Source organism: Bufo gargarizans, chromosome 5 (genome assembly GCF_014858855.1).
Source record: "Bufo gargarizans isolate SCDJY-AF-19 chromosome 5, ASM1485885v1, whole genome shotgun sequence".
Taxonomy (NCBI): domain Eukaryota; kingdom Metazoa; phylum Chordata; class Amphibia; order Anura; family Bufonidae; genus Bufo; species Bufo gargarizans.
This window is the reverse complement of record NC_058084.1, coordinates 60,964,731-60,991,524: the sequence shown is the minus strand read 5'-3', so window position 1 is coordinate 60,991,524 and position 26,794 is coordinate 60,964,731. Positions and strand designations below refer to the sequence as shown.

The 26,794-nt window shown below is 38.6% G+C and overlaps 1 protein-coding gene across 1 annotated transcript in view; it reads right to left on the bottom strand.

Annotated features, from left to right (window-relative positions):
- Positions 1 to 2,611: 2,611 nt before the first annotated feature.
- LOC122939302 (cell adhesion molecule 2-like) overlaps positions 2,612 to 26,794 on the bottom strand; it is a 198,296-nt gene continuing 174,113 nt past the window's right edge. The window contains exons 6-7 of the mRNA XM_044295373.1: positions 10,755 to 10,880; positions 2,612 to 4,064 (exon numbers count right to left, since the gene is read on the bottom strand). Of these exons, the coding sequence (XP_044151308.1) occupies positions 3,946 to 4,064; positions 10,755 to 10,880 (245 nt within the window). The 3' untranslated portion in view covers positions 2,612 to 3,945. The remainder of the gene's footprint in view (positions 4,065 to 10,754; positions 10,881 to 26,794) is intronic.

Sequence of the window (26,794 nt, the reverse complement as noted above, 5' to 3'; positions counted from 1 at the left end):
TCTGCCTATGGAGGTTATAGGAATGTATCACTTTAAGACACCGTGTTATGAAGAGCGAAAGAGAGAGAGACCCTTAGAAGAACTCTCCAAGCAAAGAAGATGGAGCTGCCAACTTTTCTAAATATCTTACTGACCATTTTATATAGTACGTCTTATAAAAATTGTATATACGAGAGCTACAATACTCTATATGTCTAGAGTTGTTATGTATGTGAAAACTGCAGATCTGCTGACATTGGCTGAGGTATGTGGAAAACTCTTCTATAGGCTCCAATGCAAAACTGGCTTTCATATCCTTAATAGGATGGAAGCTATGACATTCAATACCATTTCCTATTATTACACATCTGTGGGATTCATCGTCCTCTATATTCCAATGCAATTGTTTATTTTCACTTCCTTTACTCTAGACAGTATTTTTATGTTAGGATTTATTGGCCGTCAGTAAATATGCTCATAGCTGGCAACTCTGGATGCAATGAACTCTTTGAAAAAAAAAATTATAATAAAAATCTAATAAAAAAAAACACTGTGGATAACATGGTTACTATACTATATTTAATGTATCATCTATTAGAAACAGCTAATAACAATACTAGTAAGAATAACAGTTCATTGGGGGGGTATATGGAAAAGCATAGCTCCGCACAGAATACATATTTGGATTTTACAGTATTGATTAGAAATAGGGTTCTTTCGTCAGTTTTTTGGTGGAGAGTAATGTATGACATGTCATACTTGTATCAAAGAGCATTCCAAAAAACGAAATCTGCTCCTTGCCCATGTTATAATAGTGGGCACAACTATAGGGTGGTAGTGTCACACCTTACATGTAAATTAAAGAGTTAATTTACAGCATATTTGTCACTGATCCCATGTTTGGTTTGTTTTTATTTTAATTTTCAGAAGAAGGACTAATGATATCTGATTCCTAGGGTACAAGAAATATCTTATCATTTTGTGACTATGTGACTAGGGCATCTGGAAAGGCTCATTATCATGTGTCTGGAGAATCGCCAATCTAGTTGGGCAGCACTAGCAGAACACAAAATATACTATCAGGGATTAGACCGTTTGACATAATATCTTCGCAAGCCCTTGTGTCCCACTAACGCCTGACCGTCCCTTTTCCCATGGCTCCATAGCACATAAGCATAGGATTGATCTATTTTGCAAAAACCGTACAGTTTTCATCATAATTCTAGCAGCTACAGTACCCCTGTTGTCTTACTATCATATTTACTATAGTTTAACGTATTATTGCATTTTTCACATATGTTATGGTGCGTATTGTAAAACAAGCATGCAGCCACACCAATGAAGACATACTTCTTTAAAATGTAATACTTTATATGTTTTTTTTTTATTATGATAACACTCAACCATGTCATGTTTTTTTTTCATACTTGGTATATTATGGAAAAATAGGGTGAAGCGCTACAGGCAACCCCAAAGTATTACAGAAAAAATGTGAGTTTTCCACGAGTATTACTGAAGTTGAGATGATCTTTGTAGTATATATATATATATATATATATTTATTCTAAGTTGAAGTTTCAATGTGTCTTCTTTTCCTGATATTCTATAAATAACAGTAGACATCATTCTGTCAGTCTCACACACTTCACTAGTGGAGCTACCTTGTTAAAATACCCTATTCAAATGCACAATGCCTGGTATATTGAGGCAAAGCATAATTTAGAGCGATTCTCATTCTCTGACTTTGGGAATCAATGCTGGAAATGTAATATAACAATCTTTATTATAGGCTGAAGGAAAGGAAAGAAAATCAAGCCAACAGGTCCGGAATATTGAGTCTATGATTAGTTGAGTGAGTTTTTGATCATCAAACCTTCACTGACATGTTTGGAAATGTATCATGGCTTGTGGATAAATTGAGACTGAAGCTTTCACTGTGCAGTTCAAAGCGTGTCAGAAATTCTGTATCAGTTACTGTGACATAGGTTATACCTCACAAATGCATAGACAGGAATCTCGAAGAAGAAGTTCATTTACAGTATACATACACTGTGTAGTATTTGTTGCAATGCAACTTTGCTCTTTGTATTTGGTAAATTAATAAAAGGTGAAACAAATAGCTAAATGTAAAAAAAAATAATAATAATATGTTTAAAACCATGAAAGAAAAAGTCCTAGAAAGCTAAGCAGTAAAATAATTCTTAATTAGAATTGTAGTCAAATATGGTTGAACTTGAAAACCTGAGGCTCTGCACTGGTTGTTAGATTAAAGTATCTTTCCTTTAACATTTGTGCTTCCATTGTAGAACAGATAAAAATTAAGATGGTCTAGAAAAGTTTGAACAGTGCTAGGACATACAGACAGAAATTCAAACACATTATCTACACGGAATACTGGTTTTGGGTTCATATCTAAGAGGGGGGAGAGCATTAGAAAATGGGTACTTGTGACTTGCTTACATCCAAAAAGTTAAATATGTATCAAATAATGTTCAACTTGATTTAATACATGTACTATTTACAAGATACAGAAATGCACAAAAATGCAGAAAATTTCTGTTTTTAAAGAAAAAAGAATCCACATAGAAACAATAAATATGGATAGACCTAGAACATTAAATAAACACGCTGATTCATAAAAAAAAATAGTGGTATGGGGGAGAAAGTAAAACATAATATAGACAAAAACACATGGAAGTACTATTTAATATGCCATGGGCTTAAAATGAATCTCCACTTTTTAATATCAAGTCATTTTAGGTAAAATGATGTGCTTATTTTTTCTTAGCATATCTTTATTGTATTTGGAGCTCTCCTTTTTTTCTGACATAGCACACAATCGTCATTCATGGACACAGATTTAAAGCTGACATGCTGGCTGCCTGTAGTCTCCAACAAGGGGAGCTCAGGAACTTGCCATATACTGTTTTAATATTGAATTCAATGTATAAACAGTATGCAGTAAACTCCTAAGCTCCCTCTAGTGGTGAATGCAGGGAAACAGAATATTACTTTTCAAATTTATGTCAATGCTGGAGTTTTAGAGCTCTGCTAAGAGGTTAATCAGCACAATATTTTAAGCCTATTTAGGCAAAAAAAAACGAAATGGTATCCATGGGTGAACATTCCCTATAAGTATAATTGACTTTGTATTGTTTAAGCCTACATTGAGCGTGTCCATTGTATTCAATGCCATACATTACTTTGCCCTGACTGTTATTAAAGCCTATCTGTATACTCAATGTATGTTCAGGTCATTTGTACATCACTATTAAAAGAAATCATCCAGTCATAATGAAAGGTAGAAAATAGTATTGATCCTTAAGTGTAAGTTATTCAATTGATTCCAATCAGGTCTTTATTCATGCAGCCCAGATTATTGCAGACTATTTTGTAATACCGCACCCAGCCACATGGGACGCTGTTGCTCAATATCCTAAAGGACATTAATGGGCGTCTATATGTGGGTCAGTACGGAATATAGTAATCATGGAACTGCCGATAGGTTCAATAACATGGACTATAATACATTTTTGTGTATTTATGTACTTGTATGTGTGCTGGAGGGATATACAAAAGGGCAGCCTGGAAGTTCTTTGTGTAAACATAAAAAAATAATGCTTGCTGTGTAACAATGAGAAAAATAAAGAACAAAATTGTTAAGGCTGTATATTCAAGCACTGTATGATCGGATTTTTAACAAAACAATGTACATGTTTTTTTATTATTTTTCATATGATTTCTGCAGTCAGAAAAGTCCTGCATTATGAAATGCAATTAGGGTATGATGCTGTCAACAGCTGATTGTTGGCATAAGCTGGCTATTGATAGCAGGAGTTAATAAAATGGAGCGGAAAATGGTGGGAATGAATTTCAGAAAGAAAAAAAAGAAGAAAAAAAGATAGCCAGTTTTTTTTTTCCAGCAGTCAGCCTGATAAGTAAAACTCGTAGTAACCAGGTTTGCATTTAAATGAAATATTCCTTCTTCTCTTCTGCATTCACTTGGCTGCCTTCTGCATTGATAATGGCTGTGTCTGCATCGGGGGCATCTTCAGCTCCTTTTGCTTCATTTGTTAAATATGTCCCTACAAAGATCAAGATTATAAAAAAACGGTTGTTAGAAATTTTGCTTGTCGTTGACTGTCTATTGTTTCATTTACAGATTGATGCAAGGCAAAGCTGCTTACAATGCATTACCATATCATTTATATACAATGTTCTGATCCACATCAGATTATATTAATGTGGTATCTGCATGCTGAATGTCTGCATGTATTGGATGGACTAGACACGCTCTTCTTTTTAATATTGCTCTCAGCTACGTACACTGTCTCTGAGGAATAATGAGAGCAAAAGAAAAAAAATATAGCATTCTGTGGTGTCTACAACACAATAAAAGTGTACTGATAAATACAGGGTTAGTTAGTCAAGCTTGTATATATTAATATGTGCATACCGGATATCAGCTAAGCAAATCTATGAGTAGGAATATCTAGATTATGGTACTCAACTTTATTTTTATTAGATGATACCACACTGTATTAAGATGAGTTGCCTAATATATGATAAAGCTGAAGGCATCATGTGGTCAAGTCATGAAGCTCAATGGACCATGACCATGCAGTCACACTGATTATTTAATGTATAGTTGGGCAACTGTACTTAGAAAACATATTTCAGTACCAATTATTTACTGTTCAGTGGCTCAGTACAGAGTTAGACTGGCCCAAAAGAGTACCAGGGGATCCTCCAGTGGCCCCCAAAGACCCAGGAGAAAAATCCCATTTGGAGCTTCCTTTGAAGCTAATCACTTGCCACTATAGTCTATTACTTTGATTCAAAACCTTTTTGAGTTTATCAATGATGTGGGGGTTGGGCCATAGAAATACTTTCCTCTGGTGGGCCCAAGTAACCCTAAGTGTGACACTGGCTCAGTACCAATAGGAACAGGGTTATGGTGGAGAAATGACAGAGCTTCACAGTATTGAGTCAGCCCTTATAGTTTTTATGGGACCCCTAGAGATGCATTCAGCTGTGAGTGTCCTCACTCTTTTTTGAATGAGAACATGTATTGATATCTCCTCTCCATTCATGGTTAGAAATAGTTGGGGAGCAATACTATGATCAAGGAAAAAAAAATGTCAGTTAAATATATCATATAGGAGACACACACAGTGATATTTGAGAAGTGAAATGAAGTTTATTGGATTTACAGAAAGTGTACTATAATTGTTTAAACAAAATTAGGCAGGTGCATAAATTTGGGCACCACAAAAAAGGAATATAATCAATATTTAGTAGATCCTTCTTTTGCAGAAATTACAGCCTCTAAATGCTTCCTGAAGGTTCCAATGAGAGTCTGGATTCTGGTTGAAGGTATTTTGGACCATTCCTCTTTACAAAACAGCTTTAGTTCATTCAGGTTTGATAGCTTCCGAGCATGGACAGCTCTCTTTAAGTCACACCACAGATTTTCAATTATATTCAGGTTTGGGGACTGAGATGGCCATTCCAGAACATAGTACTTGTTCCTCTGCATAAATGCCTTAGTGGATTTTGAGCAGTGTTTAGGGTCATTGTCTTGTTGAAAGATCCAGCCCCGGCGCAGCTTCAGCTTTGTCACTGATTCCTGGACATTGGTCTCCAGAATCTGTTGATACTGAGTGGAATCCATGCGTCCCTCAACTTTGACAAAATTCCCAGTCCCTGCACTGGCCACATAGCCCCACAGCATGATGGAACCACAACCATATTTTACTGTAGGTAGCAGGTGTTTTTCTTGGAATGCTGTGTTCTTTTTCCTCCATGCATAACGCCCCTTGTTATGGCCAAATAACTCAATTTTAGTTTCAGTCCACAGCACCTTACTCCAAAATTAAGATGGCTTGTCCAAATGTGCTTTAGCCCACCTCAAGCGGCACTTTTTGTGCTGTGGGCGGAGAAAAGGCTTCCTCTGCATCTCTCTCGCATACAGCATCTCCTTGTGTAAAGTGAGCCGAAGGGTTGAACGATGCACAGTGGCTCCATCTGCAGCAAGATGATGTTGTAGATCTTTGGTGCTGGTCTGTGGGTTGACCCTGACTGTTCTCACCATTCGTCGCTTCTGTCTATCCAAGATTTTTCTTGGTCTGCCACTTCGAGACTTAACTTGAACTGAGCCTGAGGCCAGCTTTCTGTATCCTTCCCCTAAACCATGATGGTGAACAATATTTGTCTTCAGGTCATTTGAGAATTGTTTTGAGACCCCCATGTTGCTACTCTTCAGAGAAAATAAAAAGAGGAGGTAAAATTACAATTGACCCCCTTAAATACTCTTTCTCATAATTGGATTCACCTGTGTATGTAGGTCAGGGGTCACTGAGCTTACCAAGCCAATTTGAGTTCCAATAATTAGTTCTAAAGGCTTTGGAATCAATAAAATGAAAACAGTGCCCAAATTTATGCACCTGCCTAATTTAGTTTAAACAATTATAGCACACTTTCTGTAAATCCAATAAACTTCATTTCATTTCTCAAATATCACTGTGTGTGTCTCCTATATGATATATTTAACTGACATTTTTTTATCATAGCAACCAACGATTTATACAGGTAAATCATGATGATTAACAAGGTTGCCCAAACTTTCGCATCCCACTGTATATCACTTATGTGTATGAAGGTGCTGGCTGTCTAGTTTAGTTTATTAGCCAAGCCAATCCTTTTATTCTTTGTGGCTGATGTGGAGATAAACACACAGTGAGGAGGGTACCTGCTTTGTTTGAACATCACAGTTTATAGGAAATGCTCTGGACTTTTGAGAATGCTTGACCATAGGTGAAATTGGGCAATTAGTGAAATTTTGAAAATTAGAGTATATTAGTACATTTTGTTCTTTTACGTTTGCAAACAACTGAACAATATTTTTCCCAGCAAGGTACAACAATCAACCACCCACCTAGTCTATGCTGCTTCAGAGGTATTTGACACACAAATTATTTGGCAAGTGAGATTTTCCTCACCTGAAATTTGCTAACATTTTTACTAGACACTTTTGCTCTACAGTTACATAGCAATTTAATGGTGATTTTAAACCTGCTCTTGAAATCACAGCTGTAAATTGCTAGACCTAGAGATTTCAGAGTGATGCTTTTAAATGATTCTCAGGTCAGTAAACCACTTACTTTGTCCAAAAGGAACCAGTCGCTGAAAATATTTTACCTCAATAATTTCAGATAATTCACCATGAAGAAGCTACAGGACACAAGGACATATGATGTCACATGAAAACCACATCTACTAGAAGTTTTAAAAGGACACGTCCATCAAAATTGTCTTTTCTCACATACTAATAACTTACAGTATATGTGATTACTCAATGTATTGGGTGGGTGGATTGTTTTCTAGATAATATTTTTGAAGCCTATATAACTTCCTTTTTGTTTGGACTTTTAGCAAAGCAAACAGCCTTGCTTGACTTTTTCAGACAGCCATTGATTCCATCCAGAGAAAGTCCTCCTGTAGCGAGTCAATTAGAGCATCACACATTATAGTAATCAATGCGATGCTCTTCTGTATGCATCTTTATCGAGGCCTATCAGGAGAACAATAGAGATACTATAGTGTTATCATAGTTCTACACCTTCTATTACAATCAGAATTGCCTTGCAGATAACATCTTTCCCTCACAGCAGCAGTAAACTAACTATTGATTATCTATATAGGAGGTTTTATCATTTGTGGTCAGAAAAATACTTTATATGCCATTTTCAATGATATAGTGCTGCCAAAATGAAAAATATTAACAGCCAAAATTTTAAACAAAATGTTTTAATATGTTGTTTTATCATGTTTTAAAAAAAAAAAAACATCCCTTTCTGATGGAAGTGTCCCTTTAAAGTATAGGCTCAATTTTGGGGACCTGTTAACTATACTCTATATTAGGAAACTGAATTATATCCTAACATAATAGAATAATTAGAACTAAAACTCTTTCAGTGTTCCCACAAGCATCTGTAAGCAGGATATAGGTGAAATTTACAATACATTATAATGTCTATGATTTTAATAAGAACTATAATTAGGGACTGGCTGGTAACACAATTGCCTATTGATAAACGGGTAGTGTAGTGCAAAGATATTGATGACCTATCCTCAGAATAGGTCATCAATATAAGATCGGCGTGGGTCTGACTCCCGGCACCCTTGTCAATCTGCTGTTTTGAAGAGTTAGAGGAACTTGTAAAAGCACTGCTTATGCTTCAAAATGTCTTGCTTGTAGAAGCAATGCAGTGTAAAGTGAATGGGACAAGCAGTTGTAATTACACTGTTCCACTGCTGCAAAGTAGATGGTGCACAGGTAATTTTGAAGAGGAAGCAGGGCTTGCACATGTAGCACTACCCCTTCAAACAGCAGATCAACTGTGGATTTAAGATAATCTTGTGAACCCATATGTGTTCTACCACCATGGGACCCAAAGACCTAATAATATAAGGACAGGAGTAATGTTCAGGGTGCTAATACGGACATATTGGCCACATATTCAAGGCCTAGGAGCTTCAAGTTGCATGTATGGTGCTTATCCTCTGCTACAATGAAATTGTAGTGGTGTTTCTTTTTGTATTCATAAATATTCCGAAATTACTTTTATTTAGTGTACAGCAATAACAGGTTTCAATGCTTAACCAGTACACAATATGTGCACTTAATCTGAGGAACAGTGTGGTTCAGTCTTGAAACGCAATACAATATTGGAATATTTGATATATTCATGACTACATCAAATTTGCTCATGTCATTCACAAGAAGAGGGAAGCACCGCTAAGAAGGGATTATTCTTTCATTTGACTGGCATTTTCGAACACAAGCAATACTTGGATGACGGCTTCAATCCCAAGGAGCAAGCTTTGTATTTTTTTGCATGCCTGTGTGGCTGTTTTGAGCCAGCTGCACAACTGACTCAGGTGAGCATATTCCTATGTGTCAAATATATATTTATGATTTAGTCATATCTAGGTCTTAACAGACCATATCACTCATCTGCCATTAGTTCTGTAAATGGAAACATATTACTGTTAATAAGCATAACACAACCCCCAAATCCCAAAAAGTTGGGGTGCTGTGTAAAATGTAAAAAAAGAAATAAACTCAATAAATAATTTGTAAATCTCATAGACCCATATTTTATTCACAGTAGAACAAAGAACATATAACACTTGTTGAAAGTTAGATATTTTACCATTTCATGAAAAAAATATAAATAAATTGAACTTGATGACAGCAACGCATCTCAGAAAAAGTTGGATTAGGGGAAACAAAAGACTGGAAAAGTAATTAGTACTAATAAAAAAAAGAGCTGAAGGATCAATTTTCTACAAAGTTACATGACTGGCTATAAAAAGAGTATGTTAGAAAGGCAGAATCTCTCAGATTAAATGTGCAGAGGTTCATCAATCTTCAAACTGAGGCTAAAAACTGTAGAACAATTTAAAAAAGTTTCTCAACATAAAATTTTGAAGACTTTGAATATGCCACTGTCTACAGTGCGTCATAAACTATTCAGAGAATTTGGAGATATCCATGTGCACAAGGGCCAAGGCCAACATTCAGTATTGGATGCTCATGATCTATGGGCCCTTGGGTGGCACTGAATTAAAAAGAGACATTATCCTGTACTGGAAATCACTGCATGGGCTCAGAAACACTTCCAGAACTCATTGTCTGTGAACACAGTTTATCATGCAATCCGCAAATGCAAGTTAAAACTGTATCATGCAAAGAAAAAGCCATATGCCAACATAATCTAGAAATGCTACCATATTCTCCAGGCCAAAGATTATCTAAAATGGATTCAGGCAAATTTAAAAACTGTGCATGTGGTCAGATTAATCAAAATTTTTTTATTATTTTTTGAAACTACAGACACAGTGTTCTGGAGAGAAGAGGAGAGGGACCATCCAGCTTATTATCAGCACATAGTTTAAAAGCCTGCATCTCTGATGGTATTGGGTTGTATTAATACCTATGGTATGGGCAGCTTACACATCTGGAAAGGCACTATCAATGTTGAACAGTAGATAAAGGTTTTAGAACATATGCTCCCATCCAAACAGCGTCTCTTTCGGGGAAGGACTTGCATATTTCAGCAAGACAGTGCTAAATCACATACTGCCTCCTTGACAAAAGCATGGCTTCTCAGAAGAAGAGTCCAGGTACTGAACTGTCCTGCCTGCAGTCCAGAGCTTTCACCAATAGAGAACATCCAGAAATTGGTCTCTTCACTTCCCAGACATTTATGGACTGTTGTTAAGAGGTGATGCAACACAATGGTATACACGGCCCTGTCCCAACTTTTTTGAGATGTGTTGCTACCATTAAGTTCTAAATGAGTTAATTTTCTTTCATGAAATACTAAAATATGCCTTTTTACATCTTATATGTGTTCTATTGTGAATAAAATATGGGTTTATGATATTGTCAGATCCTTGTATTGTTTTTATTTACATTCACTTGTTGTAATCTAGATAGGGTTAATGAACATCTGAATATCAACTCTTCTTTAGAGGTAGAAATTGTAAAATACTTCTATAAAAATTTTCCACTTGGGGATGCTAAAATATATTTTTTCATTGCCATATGGTAGAGAACATTACTTGTAGTCCAGCAATTACTAGGCTAACATTGAACATCTCATCTAATGACCTTGTGATAGTTGGAAAGTTACAATAATAATTAACATGAAAAGTAAAATGGAATGGCAATAGCATTAATATAAAAATAATTGCAGGGAGCATACCTTTATGTCTTGCCAAGTATCGCCCAAGCAATATAATTGAACATAATGTGACAAAAACGACTACTGCTACTATCCCTCCTATAAGAGCGTGGTCAGTTGCTGCTTGACCAGGATATGCGTTGGGATCTGTAAAGCAAATTTAATATCATTATAAAACAGAATGGCACAAAATTATACAATAAAAATAAAAACACCTAAAATGTACAGTAAAAGTAATAAAGAACAGATCTGTCCTGGGATATAACAATAGGGGATACAGAGGTTGCAGTCTTGGGGCCCAAAAGGAACCAATAGCTATTGTGATAGAGCTGGATATAGTATGCAATCGTTAAGGTACCCTATCAGATTTTTCATTGGGGCCACACAGAGCATTATTCATGGAGAAAATAATAAAACAGGATATACTAGGAAAATTGACAAATGTTTTTGTCATATTAACTGAAGAGTTGTTTTTCAGCCAACATTAAAGCACATACAGCTATTTTCCCCTAACTGAACAATGCTGGTTAATACGCTGACATGCCTTGCAAAGCTGCCCTGGTATATATTGGAAAATATGATCCTAGCTATTTTGGTGAAAAAAATAAAAGGAATTGAGAATTAGAGATCAGATATCACTGGCAGAACTCTGTCTGAATAATACATCGCTTGTACAGCTTTTTCTCTGTGGGAAATCCCTAACACATCCTCATCATTTCTATGCCATTCCTGCAGTACTTTCTCTGAGCTTCAGAAGTTGCATACACTACTTTACTATGACATACATAATATAGCAATAATGGTATCATCATCTGATCTAATTTCAAATTTATGCACAGAATTATAATGGAAAATACATCAAACACATTAAACATATCTGTATATATGGACAAACTCGTGGATTGTGCAGATCACTACATAGAGTTCCTTTTACTGTGATAGAAATGAACCCTCCATTCAATAATGCGGTTAAGTTTGTGATAGATTGTGTTTATGCTCAGTGGCTAATCTGAGGGGCCAGAGCTATAGAGGGAAAGAGAGATCAACAGACTGAACCAATGATGAGACAGGGGTGTGTCTCAGACTCCCCATAAATACTGTAGCTAAACTGTAGTCATAGATTACAGCTATGATCCAAAGGAGCAGCTTGATCCAAAAGCTACTACTACTCCCATTTCTGCTACCACTGCTCCCCTCCTGACCTCGACCTGTCTCCTGACTATGTATATTGTGGGTCAGCTGCCAACTACATCAGGACTACACCAGAAGGTAGCGGCCTGGTTAGTTCCCAGTAGCGAAGTTCAGAGGCCTGTATGAGGGTTAAAGGGTAAATACCAGGGCACAGACAGGACAGCGCCCTTAGGTTTAGCCTAAAGCCAAACAGGTTAGTTGGCACGGTGGTTCTCCATCCACTGTCCATAACGCAGCCAATCATCAAGATCGGCCGAAAATAGCATGTATTCATCCCCTGTAGGCACTGACCTACATATTAATTTTACGCTCATGACTCCTTCAAGCAGTATTTATCATAAAAAACTGATCCAGAACTGTCCTTTTTATAGCTCACATATCACAATATTTGGGCACTAGCCACCTTTTAGGCAGCTTTCAGATGAGCAAAGTTTTTAGTCAGGTGCTGTCCGAGTTGGCATTGATAGCACCCACACTAAACACTGACCCTTTCAACTGAATGGGAATATTCATACGAGTTATTTTCCACATGGACCATCTGTCCTTGCAGAGAAAATGGCAGCATTTTCTATCTTTGATTTTCCCTTATTATACCCTGATTCAAATGAATGGGTCTGCAGAAAAAATTTACCTCACATGATATAGTCCACTTGAATCCAGTCTTAAATTTACTCTCTCAGTTGGTCTTAATTTGTTGAATGTCTGATATAAAAATCCTAAATACAGTTTAGCGGGGAGTGCAGGGGGGAGCGGGGACCCGGCTCTCACATGAGAGCCGCTGCCCTGCTTTAACAGCCCAGACCAGCAGGAGTGCTGATCTGGGCTGGGTAACACTTTATATGCCACGGGCAATGGCGCCCACCGCATGTAAAGTGCTGACAGAGGGAGCAGACTCCCTCTGTCTCCCATTGGCACCCTGAAAATGCAATTGCGGGTTGCCGATATCTGTGAAGGCTGCCCGGGGTCTGATGTAGGCCCCAGATCAGCCTTCAGTAATTTACAGCAAGCTGCTCCTCTCTGGCGCAGCCTGCTGGTCAATGTTAGAATAGCATTGCCATTAAAATGCAATGCACTATGCGATGCAATGCTTTGGATTGTAAAAGCAATCAAAAAGCTGTCTGTTACAGTCCCCTTGTGGGACTACTAAGTGGTAAAAAAAAAATAATACCATTAAAAAATGGTGCTTTTTTTCCCCTTGAAAATACACTTTTCAATAAAAAAAAATGTTCCCATGTGTTTGGTATTGCCGTGTCCATAATGACCTAATGACCTGGACTACATAAATATCATGTAAATTATACCCTATGGCGAATGCCGTAAAAAAAAAAAAAAAAAAAAAAGAATTGCTAATTTATTCTTAGTTGACACTGAAAAACATAATAACAAGCAATCAAAAAGCGCCATTTACTCCAAAATGATACCAATGAAAAAATCTAGTTGTCCCGCAAAAAACAAGTCCTCACACAACTCTAGAAAGTAAAATAAAAAAGTTATCGGTCTTGGGAAGCGGCAATGGAAAATCTTTTTTTTCTTTTTAAAAAAAGGGTTTTATTGTAAAAAAAAGTAGTAAAATGTAAAAAAAATTATATATATGTGTATTTGGTATCACTGTAATCATACTGACCCAGAGAATAAATATATTATGTTTTTATAGTGAAGAATAAACACCGTAAAATTTATGTCGTAAAAACACAGTGGCAGTATTGCTGTTTTTCCTATCTCCCTCCAGAAAGAGTTAATAAAAGTTAATCAGAAAGTTATGTGTACCCTAAAATGTTATGTGTACCCCCATTCAAACTACAACTTGTCCCGGAAAAAACAAGCCATCATAAAGCTATATAGACGGAAAAAAAAAAAGTTATAGCTCTTGGAACGCGACAATGAAAAAAAGAAGAAAAATGCTTGGTCAGTAAAGCCCAAAGTAGGCTGGTCAATAAGGGGTTAAGGAAGAAATTTAGCAGAATAAAAGACCAGAACTCGAGAACACATGGCTTTCTTTGACATTTGTGATTTATTGTAGACTCTCTTTTCCAATTTGAACCACGAGGACCTCACTGTAGTGCATTATCTTGCATAAAACACATACTGTATGGAATTAGATCTGCCATGCTTTGCAGACCACCAAATTCTATTAGTATCTATTGATCTGTGGGAAACATCAAGGCGCACAAACAAAATTTAGCTGCCTCTGTTATCATTCCAGGAGACATTTTCATACTTATCAGTATAGAAAAAAAATTACATAATGTTTATGCTGCATATTGTTTCCAGATTTAAAAAAAAAAAATATGAAAAAAAAATGAGAGCAGAGCAAACACACGAAAAAACTCCCCTAAAAGGTTGAATCTGCTGACAAGAAAATGCATTATATTAATCAACTACCAGGATGCTTGGAATACAGCGGCTTTACCTTAGTCTCATCCATTTTGTGCAAAATTCAGTCGAATAAATGTGCAAGAGGAAAGAAGCTTTTATGTTTGGGCATACCTAGTGTTAGACAAATTACAGGATGTGCACTTCATTTCTAGCAATCTTTTGATGTTGAATGATTATTTGAATTATCTATTCTACTGAAATAAAGTAAGTCATAAACTCTTCTGCACATGGTTCACTTCTCAAACACTGACAATGTTTATACCCCTCTTGATCAAATGACTAAGAAAAACTGAAAAGGGTAAGACAAACTATAGGACCGCCATAAAAAAGATATGGCCCAAAAATAAAAATGTATTAAGGAGCCTTTCAGATTAAAATCAAGCATTATACAGTTGCAAGAAAAAGTATGTGAACTCTTTGAAATTATATGGATTTCTGCACAAATTGGTCATAAAATCTAAGTCACAACAATAGACAATCACAGTCTGCTTCAACTAATAACACACAAAGAATTAAATGTTATCATGTTTTTATTGAACACACCATGTAAACATTCACAGTGCAGGTGGAAAAAGTATGTGAACCCCTAGACTAATGACATCTCCAAGAGCTAATTGGAGTGAGGTCTCAGCCAACTGGAGTTCAATCAATGAGATGAGGTTAGAGGTGTTGGTTACAGCTGCCCTGCCCTCTATAAAAAAAACACACCAGTTCTGGGTTTGCTTTTCACAAGAAGCATTGCCTGATGTAAATGATGCCTCGTACAAAACAGCTCTCAGAAGACCTACAAATAAGAATTGTTGACTTGCATAAAGCTGGAAAGGGTTATAAAAGTATCTCCAAAAGCCTTGCTGTTCATCAGTCCGCAGTAAGACAAATTGTCTATAAATGGAGAAAGTTCTGCACTGCTGCTACTCTCCCTAGGAGTGGCCGTCCTGTAAAGATGACTGCAAGAGCACAGCGCAGGCTGCTCAATGAGGTGAAGAAGAATCCTAGAGTGTCAGCTAAAGACTTACAAAAGTCTCTGGCATATGCTAACATCCCTGTTAGCGAATCTACAATACGTTAAACACTAAACAAGAATGGATTTCATGGGAGGATACCACAGAGGAAGCCACTGCTGTCCAAAAAAAACATTGCTCCACGTTTACAGTTTGCATAAGAGCACCTGGATGTTCCACAGCAGTACTGGCAAAATATTCTGTGGACAGATTAAACCAAAGTTGAGTTGTTTGGAAGAAACACACAACACTATGTGTGGAGAAAAAGAGGCACAGCACGCCAACATCAAAACCTCATCCCAAGTGTGAAGTATGGTGATGGGGGCATCATGGTTTAGGGCTGCTTTGCTGCGTCAGGGCCTGGACGGATTTCTATCATCGAAGGAATGAATTCCCAGGTTTATCAAGACATTTTGCAGGAGAACTTAAGGCCATCTGTCCACCAGCTGAATCTCAACAGAAGATGGGTGTTGAAACAGGACAACGACCCAAAGCATAGAAGTAAATCAACAACAGAATGGCTTAAACAGAAGAAAGTACGCCTTCTGGAGTGGCCCAGTCAGAGTCCTGACCTCAACCCGATTGAGATGCTGCGGCATGACCTCAAGAAAGAGATTCGCACCAGACATCCCAAGAATATGGCAGAACTGAAACAGTTCTGTAAAGTGGAATGGTCAAGAATTACTCCTGACCGTTGTGCACGTCTGATCTGCAACTACAGGAAACGTTTGGTTAAAGTTATTGCTGCCAAAAGAGGTTCAACCAGTTATTAAATCCAAGGGTTCACATACTTTTTTAACTTGCACTGTGACTGTTTACATCAGGGCCGGCTCCAGGTTCATGTGGGCCCTTGGGCGATAAATCCCAGTGGGCCCCCATGAGGCATTTTTTTACATTGACATGTCCCCCTGTGGCTCCCACATGGTATAATGACCCCCAGTGGCCCCTATACAGTATAATGACTACTAGTGGCCCTTCACACAGTATAATGAACCCCCAATTCCCCCCCCCCCACTGTATAATGACCACCTGTGGCCCTGCATTCAGAATAATAACCCCCAGTCGCTCCCATTCAGAATAATGACCCCCAGTAGCCCCCACACTGGGGGAATACTGTATGGAGGGGGCTCTGGGGGTCATTATACTGAATGGAGGGTCATTGGTGATCATTATACTAAATGGGGGACACTGGGGGTCATTATACTATGTAAAGGGCCCTCACAGTATAATGACCCCACAGTGACCCTCCATTCAGAATAATGACCCCCAGTCGCCCACACACTGGGGGTTATACTGTATGGAGGGGGCACAAGGGGTTATTATATTTAATGGGGGCTCTGGTGGTCATTATGCTAAATGGAGGGTCAATGGGGATCATTATACTAAATGGGGGGCACTGGGAGTCATTATACTGTGTAAGGGGCCCTCACAGTGTGATGAATGACCCCCCAGTGGCCCCCTCACATACCTATCATTGCAGGGGAGCTGGTGGTCCTGTCCATCACTAACCGCAGCTCCCTACGCTCCTTCTCTCCTCCGGCCCGCAGCAGCAGTGAGCCAGGCCTGGAGGAGAGAAGGAGATGTGCAGTAATGTAGCTAGAACTGACTGGGCCCCACAGTCAATTTTAGTACGCCCCCCCTCCCCCCCAATGTGTGTTCACATCACGTTTTTCCTATCGGTTTGATGTATACAAATGTGCAGCACTCCATGTTTTTGTATCCTGCAGAGTCAAGTAAAAAATGCATACGTTAACGTATATGTTTTTTTACAATGGAACTGTATGGTGAACGGACGCCACTGTACGGCATCAGTCTGAGGCGTCAGTCTGAGGTGTATACATTTTTGGTATACATTAAATGGATGGCACAAATGGGATGTGAACCCAGCCCTAGTGTCAGAATAAGCGCCAGTACACAGCGGAGCAGCGTGGCGGAGAGGGGAGGCCCGCCATGTACTGACAGAGCGCTACCTGGTCCTGGTGGTCAGGGGTGAGGACTGGGCTTCCCAAGGATCATTTTCTACTGGGAAATACAGGGCACAGTATAATACACTAAAATCTACATACTATAAAGATATTTGCGCTACCCCCAAATAATAATACAATTAGGGGGTCATTTATTATATAGAAATACGTCTATATTAGGCGTATTTCTGACACAGATTGTGGCGCAAAGGTCCTTAACACCGCAATCTGTATCTTTTCCCGCTCATGCCAGGTCTAAAAAAAGTGGTATGGGCATGGAAGGGGACACAGTTATGGCCATGCGGTTATTGGATACCACCGCCATATAGTGATAACACCGCCATACAATGATAAAACCACCATACAGTGACCGGATAAAAGGGTATAAGAGGGCACAGTACAGGGAATAACTATGGGCACTGCACAGGGTGTGGTAAGAGGGCACAATGCAGGGTATAAAGGGGCACAGTACGGGGTGGGGGGCACAGTCACATGACCCTGTGACGTTAGAAGGTCCTTATTGTGAATGCTGTTCAGATGCCACCATAATGAGAGGCAGAGGAGTGAGACAGGGGCCCTGGATGGACAGGAGGGGAGGACACAGCAAGTCGGGGGAAGGGGCTCTGAGGGGGATTCATACAAGAAGTAGGGGCAGGAGGTCTGTGCAGGGCAGCAATAGGAGATAGGAGGGTGAAACAGGAGCTCTGGATACATGAGGGAGGAAAGAGACAGCAGGAGCCCTATGAGGATGAGATAGGACAGGATATGTGGGGGGGGGGGGGCAGGTGTCGAAGAGTCCCCCCTTCTGTCCCACAGACAAGAGACAGTCACAGTGCAGACTCACTCACAGACTGCCTACACACTTCTCTGCTCCAGCTCCAGCCCTGCGGTCTCTCTCCTCAGGCAGCATGTGTCCTGTGTAGAGGGGGTGTGTCCTGTGTAGAGGGGGCGTGTTCTGAGTCTCTGCAGCTCAGAGGGCCCCACCAAAGGGGCACTGCGTAAATGAAATGACAGCAGTGAGAGCTCCCATCTGTATTGATGGAAGTGCTCATAGCAGCTCAGTGGGCCCCCCAGGAGCATTGGGCCCCGGCACTTGCCCGGGGATGCCGGGTTATGACGCCGGCCCTGGTTTACATGGTGTGTTCTATAAAAACATGGTGACATTTAATTCTTTGTGTTTTATTAGTTTAAGCAGACTGTGATTGTCTATTGTTGTGACTTAGATGAAGATCAGATCACATTTTATGACCAATTTGTTCAGAAATCCATATCATTCCAAAGGGTTCACATACTTTTTCTTGCAACTGTATATCAGTAGAAGTGGCAGCTTGTGGCGATCTAGTCATGCCAATAACATAACTATCCAGATCCTTCCTGCCTACAGTAAAGTTGATCTGTTAAGTTTCCTACAGTATCTCAGGGTAGAATACAATAAAGTAGGAGACACCGAGCTTGATGAGATATATTTTGTTTTGGATTTGGTTCAATAAAATGCAGCTTGAATGCTAGGATGCATTGAGAAAGCCAGAAAATCCAGTTTACTCGGTTTTAAAGGGGTTGAGGCAAGTTTATGTGGGCAGGGGATATCTAGCTTACTGGTGGGTCTAAACGCTGGGAATTCCATGATCCTGAGAACAAGGGTCCTTCTCCCCTTCTGATGGAGCAGCAGGTTTTGCATATGCATAGCCATTCCATGTACTCTCTATGGGAGCGCCAGTGATAGCTGAATACACAGAATGAATGGACTGGTATGCTTGACCTGTCGCTCCATCAGAATGGGGGAAAAAGACCCACGTTCTTGGGATGGTGGGGGTCCCAGTACTGGAATCCCCAGTGATCAGCTAAGTATTCAATATCCTGTAGATATGGGATAACAAACTTGACACAACCCCTTTAAATTAGTATGTATACAGCAAGAACCATTGTTCACTGTGTGAGAATGGGGAAAGTAAGACTCACAGGCTTTCTCCATGACTTTCTCTATGATGGGACAATAATGAGCCAGTCATACCAGTGATACCAGTGATATATTCCTCCCACAGTCACTCTGTTGGAGGAATATATTATTTCTCTGGCAAGCTATATTTTGCACCAAAATGTTGACATTTTGCACTTTTACACAACCCCTGACACTTTTGCAAAAATTGAACAGGAGTAGGTGGGCCACTGGAAGGAACCCTGTTGCCTCACTCATTTAACAATGTGTGCACCAGAAAACATGCACATTAGACTATACATCTACATCATTTCTCTTACTGATGTAGATTTGTTTTTCTGGTTCACAACACTCATGACAATGGACCAGACCTATCTTTGCAATATGTATGCTACTGGTTTTTGTATTAAAACTGGTATGAGAAACATCCATCCTAATACATTCTCCGCTTTAACTGTGAGCTTAGCATGTGAAAAATGTTTTTGGTTTTTATTTATAAAAAAAAGCACCCTCCCACCTCAATGGCACCTTAGACAACTGCATACATTGCCTACCTATAGTTCCACCCTGACTTCCTGTTTCTATAGTGTCACACCTTATTGAGTAGAGAAAGATTATCTTGTACCATTTTTTGTATAAAAAGACTTCTTTAATAAAGTAACTGGAGTTTTGGAAATGATTGTAATTTATTTTTATTTAACATCTACTGGGATGATGCTCCATAAATTGTAAATGATCAAAATGTTTGTGCTGCAGTTTTGACAAATGTAAAATCAAAAATAAAATCTTATTTGCATTGTATATTTATTAACATGTCCATCAGCTATAAAACTCCTTCCTGTGCATTTTTCATCAGAATTGCTGCTTGGCATTATATAGATCTTCTGTTGGTGCAATCTGAAGGCACCATCATATTGATTTCAAGTAATCGTTCAGAGTCAGTCATGTCAGCAGGTAATTCAGGACCAGCACTGCTTAGAAGATGGCTAATTCTGTGCTAATCGTAGGTAAAGTGCTGAAAACCACTACCACCTTCTAGCGATGAGCGGCAGGGGGAATATTTGAATTAGCTATATTTTGCTAATATTTGGGTGAATATTCATCATATATTTGAGAATTCTCGAATTTGCGATTATTTTCTTGATTGCAAAAATTTGCAATGTAATATGCGCGTGTTGCAAATTCTCAAAGTGGCGATATTCGTGATTAAAATTCGCAATTCGAATAATGGTGCCTAACACTACCACCTTCCAATTAAGTTTGGTAATTTTTATATAAACTCCCATTGCAATATTTACAATATGTAATTTTTCAAATAAATTTGAGGTTGTTTGCTCTTATTTATCCATAACTGGCGTGCAATGTGATTTCTGGAGTAACACCTATCTACTGTATATATTTAAAGGGATTCTACATCTAATATATTTTAGATAATTAATTGTGAAACAATGTATTACTGGGGGCCACTATTTTATTCTGTTTGCTTTGTATACTTACAGAACATTTCTGCTTTCAATTACAGTAATCTTCAAATAGTCTTACCAAGGTTTGGCCACTTGGGGAGTGTCTTAACTCCGTCTTATAAAGCATTACTAGGAACCCTGGGTCAACTGACCAAATCAGAAGGTTAAAAAAGAGGCATGTTTAAGTACCATGCTACTACATTAATATGTTTGGATGGCCAATATTCAAGGCAAGGATTGGGAATAACCCATATATTACTGATCATAGATTGACCATTTATTACTGATCATAGCTTGAAAATAGCTTGACAACTATTTTGCTCGTTCAACGGGTAATCGGTTGTAGTATTAGACTGCTGGATCATTGCTAACAGGCGGTTATATAAATGCTCATTAGCGATGATCTTAGCGATTATCTGTCGGTGTAACTGGCCAGTTATCAGGAATAAATTCTTGACTTTGTAATAGGACTTAATGGGGACAGGACCTAGGTAAGTGCCATTAAGAAAAAGAAAGGGTATCATGAAAATGTATGTGAAAGTCCTATTTGTAGGACCACCAACTACTAAGATAATGGTGGTTCTGTGACCAAATTGTAGGGAAGTAGAGGAGATTTGTTCTCTTCACTTATGCATTGTCTACAGAAACATCTAATATGCTTTTGGCTTTGGTTGAAATACCCCTTTAATTTCCCGAATAATAGAATAATGGCATGCCCCTTTAATCTCCACAACATAAGAGGTTTATTTTCCATAGGAACTGTAATATTAACATACTAGGGATGACGATACCTTCAAGAGAATTGTACTGTCCTGCCATCATGCAAGGAACAAGTAGAGATGACAACAATAAGTGGTAGAGTGGTAAAAGCTGTTATGCTGGAGGCATGTGTGGGTGTCACTCACCCAACTGTCCCTTCTGCTGCCCAACAGTCCAGACCCGCTCGCTATCAGCAACGGGCCTGACCACTGGCATTGCACGCACACTAGTCTTCCTCAGCCAATGGCTGGGCACTTCTGGGTCTTTCAGACACCTTTCCCTATGTGAGGATGTCGGAGCTTTAGGATGTCTAGCTTGCTAGTTCCCAGTGAGTGTGAACTATTCTGTCTACCTGTGTACAGATCTCTGCCCTTTTACTGGCTCAGACACCCTGCTGCCTGACCTGACCATGGACTGTTTACAGTATTGTCCCTTTGCTGCCTGGGAGACTTCAGGGATTTCCACATATTTGGCTTGCCCTGACCTCTGCTTGTTTCCGTACTGTGAATATTGCCAAATCACTCAGAAAGTTTTTCTTTTGCTTTTTTGCTCTGCCACCATATGCATTACATATTGTGACTTTAAAATGCTTATTTATGCAGTTTCACTTAAATATTTTGCTTTATAAGATGAAATTTGTCCTTTTAGTTTATTCTCATTTAAATTTTTTATGTTTATAGTATGCCAAACAATTGCCAGTGTGCTTTTATAGCTCATAGTTTATTAATAGCACTCATTTTATGCCTAAGCCAAAGCCTAATAAAATGACTCTTATTCATGGTCATTTACGTACTTATAATTCACAGTAGAAATAAATGCAGGGGCAATTTCCATTGGCCGTGGTTGCGGTATAATAGCTGTAGTAAAACTTTATGCCATATTAAACATCTCAGAAACCTCTAATGGAAAAGACTGTGAATTGTGAAAATCTTGCTATGTTCACATGTTCGATTTTCAGGATTTTCCTCTTAAATTTATGAGAAGAATAAAATAAAATATTGCATGAAAGTATCAATCAAAGCAGAGATAGTTCCTCAAACTGCATCGTAAAAAGAGAAACATGCATTTCTCCAACCTAAATGAACTTATTTACGATAAAACTCTCATTTTCGTCCCTGGAAATATTTTAACTTTCGATGCTTACTAGTTGCTCATCATTTTTATGTAATGCGCCTCTCTACTGCTTTTTTGTGTTGTGTATTTTACTGTCTCCTTAAGGGTGCAAGGTACTCATGTTGTAAAATGCTTCATTTACTTTATGTTGCAGCTTGTGACTCCGGTATTATGTATGTATATAGTTTCTGGTTGACTTTATACTTTCATGCCATGGCAATCAGGTGAATATACTTCCCTCAGAAGTAAGGTAGGGACCGGAGGCTTATTTTAATGGTAAACTTTAAGTGCATAAGTAGGATGGGTCAAAATTATTGGTGGCTTGCCAGATTGTCACTTCCTTGAGTTATTTTATGTCTTCAGCTTTATATAAAAGTACTTCTGAGGATAATGAACATTTTATGAAGATGAAAAACAAACATTGTACATTGCAACTTAGGGAACAAATACAAAAGTCATAATGCAATATGTTAGATTCCATGCCATGCTATCCTGTAGTTTCTAGTAGTTGCACAACAACCTTACCATAAAGGAAATTTATACCATCAAGGTTACAGAGCAATTTAACTCGCCATTTATACTTACAAATGTAGCAAACATTGACTTGACACTTTATGTGCAACAAACTATAACTTGATTCTTTTATGGTTTGTGTAGTTTGAATCATTTAATGTAGGCAGTGTGGGTGATGGTGTGTTCTATGTGGCTTTTTCATTTGAGATGGTTTAGGTCTTGCAGCATTTTGTTGTCCGCCTGACGATACAGAGCCAAACGGATCCGCCCTGACTTACAATGTAAGTCAATGGGGACGGATCCCTTTTCACTGACACAATATGGTGCAATTGAAAACGGATCCGTCCCCCATTAACTTTCAATGTAAGTCAGGACGGATCCGTTTTGACTAAGACTTTTTTTTTTAAAGAATAATGCAAACGGATCGGTTCTGAACAGATACAAGCGTTTGCATTATCTGTGCGGATCCGTTTGTGCAGATACAAGACAAATCCGCACCGAACGTGGGTGTAAAAGTAGCCTAATATGTATAAGATATTAAGTAGAATACTTTTGTGTTACCTTTTTTTATTTTAATTTTTTTATTTTACTCACTTAATTTAACTTAGGGCTGTGCAGACATTATCATCACTTGCTGTCCCCAATAGAGCTCACAATCAGTATATTGTTGCAGTGTGGGAGGAAGCCAGAGTACCCAGAAGAAACCCACGCAAACATGAGGAGAACGTACAAACTTAAGGCAGATGTTGTCTTTGGTCAGATTTCGAAGCCAAGGACCCCGACAGCTGCAAGACACCAGTGCTAACCATTGAAACATTGTTATCTTAAAATATCTTAAAATGATCTTAAAATAATATGATACACAGGGAAATGTTTTGGCATAGAAATTATGTAATACATTTCCTGAATTTTATGCAATTTTAGAACCTGGAACATCTTTTCAGAAACTTTGTTGAAGTTATATTTATTTTAAATGGTAACATGAAAGAGAAAAGCAACCTACTGTCACCTAAATGTATAATTTATCCCTTTTTGTTTTAGTTGACTATGGCTTCATGCCATGCTTTGTAGGGGTGGAACTTAATGAACAGACAATAGCCTGGGTGATTGAGAATACTAAGTTTTATTAGGTTTATTAATTTATTCCTATTTAAACACCCACAATAAATTGCAAATTACAATATTCAATTTAGTTCCTAGCTTTTTAACTTGACATTGTGAATTATAGATGTCATGCCAAATGTCAATTTATTTTTTGTTTCTTCAACACATTTAGCATATTAAGTTTTAAGTTTGCTAAGTCAGTATAAAGATGATTCACTATGCTGTTTGTACAGTGTGGCAGTCTAATTTGCTTGGTATTAGAATTGGCACAATAATCTGATAAACAGTGCATAATCTGTACATATGGTACTTGCTACATGCGTTCCAATATAGTCCAGCTGCCCATCCAGAAACAGAATTAAATATTTGAACAATGTTAAAATAAAAATATGCAAATCATTAAATGGATTACTGACAGATACATGATAGATAGATAGATAGATAGATATGAGATAGATTTGAGGATTCAATCAAAATTGGCTTACGTTCTATCCCTATCCCTAGGACCAGAAAAAAGGACTTTACCATGCAATCACAAAAAAGGGCTGCACATCCTGGACCAAATATGTCTGCACATGATGGTCTGGAATCTGAACTAAATGGAGAAAAACAGGAAAGTGAACTACTAAAATCAGTGGAGACATCACCAATGCTCTCATTCATCTTAGCAAGTGTGTTGGACTGTCGTATGGTTCATTTACAAAAGGTCAGGACTTCTGAAGTCTTGAGTTGGAATAGTTCTGCCAAGACTCAGAAACAAGGAAATTTCACCTGCAAAGCTAACCTCATCTCCTGCCTGGACTACTACAATATCCTTTTCTCTGGCCTCCCAATCTAGTCTAAACTCCACTGCCCAGTTAATCCATTACTCCCCTTGTTCCTCTTCTCCCTCTCCCCTCTGCCAATCCCTTCACTGGCTCCCCTTTGCCCAGAAAATTCAGTTTTAAAAATATTAACAACTACATACAGTATAAGGCCATCTACAATTTGTCCCCTACTTATATCTGTAACCTGGTTTCCAGATACTTTACATCCCTACACATAATCTCCAATGCTCACAGGACCTCCTTATTTGTTCTTCTATTGCCTATTTTTCATACAATTGTCTGCAAGATTTCTCATGTGCATCCCCCATACTCTGGAACTCACCTATCCCTGCACATCAGAGTCTTCCCCAACATCCAAACCTTCCAAAGTATGTACTTGAAAACCCACCTCTTCCAGAAAGCCTATCACCTACAATTAGCATGCTGCCACCACACAACCAGAGGACCAGCTTTTACCCTCACTTACTGTGTCGTTCCCCTTCGCTTGAAGAGGGCAAAGTCTTCTCCCCCTCTGTACCAGTTTCATTAGCAGTTTCCTTAGCATTTATCTTTGTGTTTTATATTAAGTATATGTAACCTCTTTTGATGTACAGTGCCATGGAATTAATGGAATTTCAAATAAATAAATAAATAAATAAATAAATAAAAACAGATGGATAAATATGAGATTAGATAGATATATAGATAGAAATATTTGGCTTATGGGGGGCAGAACCTAACCGCTGAACAAGACGGAGGTCAGAGAGATAGCTCCTGCCTCACAGACCCGTGCTTCTCAGTTAATACTCGCCAGGGACATTTATAAAATGGTCAAAATAGGGAGGGAGATGTCTAGGGAAGCTCCTGGAACCCCCAAACAAAAGAAAAATCAAGCTGAGATGGACAGATTTCTTAGGAAAAATCTGGCAGCGTCCAGACAAATGTATGTGACTCTGAGGGAGAGGAGGAGGAAGAAGGAGACTGCACCCTGGCCCTGGAGAAGCTACGCAAGCTGAAGACAACAGTGCACTTATAAAATCCTTCTTCAAGGTCACCCTTTTCCAGACCCTAGCCCCGCTGATTCAAGAAATTAGAGAATTAAGGCAAGACATGAGGGCTCTGGGGCATCGAGTAGACAAGCTGGAAAACAACCAGGGCCTAGTAGTAGCCTACAGCACAGCTTTAGTACATTTATTTGAGGCCCAGATCAGTTTGCATAACAATGCCTACCTCATGATCAAGGACCAAGAAAACAGAAGCCGACAAAATAATGTCAGGATAAATGAATTGTCTGAGTCGGTGTTGTCAGAGCAGCTGAAACCTGCTGCCATGAATCTATTCACGGACCTGCTGGGCGATGATAGGGCAGAAACTATTATTATTACTTTGTCACCCACATACATAATGGAGTGTCTGAAGAATACACAGGGAGCTCTGTGGTGTCCATGTCCAGCTGTCCAGCAGAGATTTATCTTAGGAGCTTCATCCATCCATGCTGGTGTCTGGGACCTGGACAGCTACCTACAATGACTTTTTTATAGACTCCTCTATGTGCTACATACAGAGTCGCACACAGATCATCTGCTACCAGCAGCAGAAGTCTTACCACAGGTATCTGTGAACTGAACTATCAATATTTCATTGTATATGTCTTCAGCATTATCCCTTTTTCGTATTATCAACACCTGTTATGTGCCTTTTGGGTTGGGTGGCAAGGGGAGGGGATGTGTCTAAGAGTTGACTCTGGCGTACCCCATCTCCCTATCTATCTTATCAAACAAGTATATTTATTTTAGAAGCATGGGGGCGAGGGACCGGGTTGGGATGACATTCCA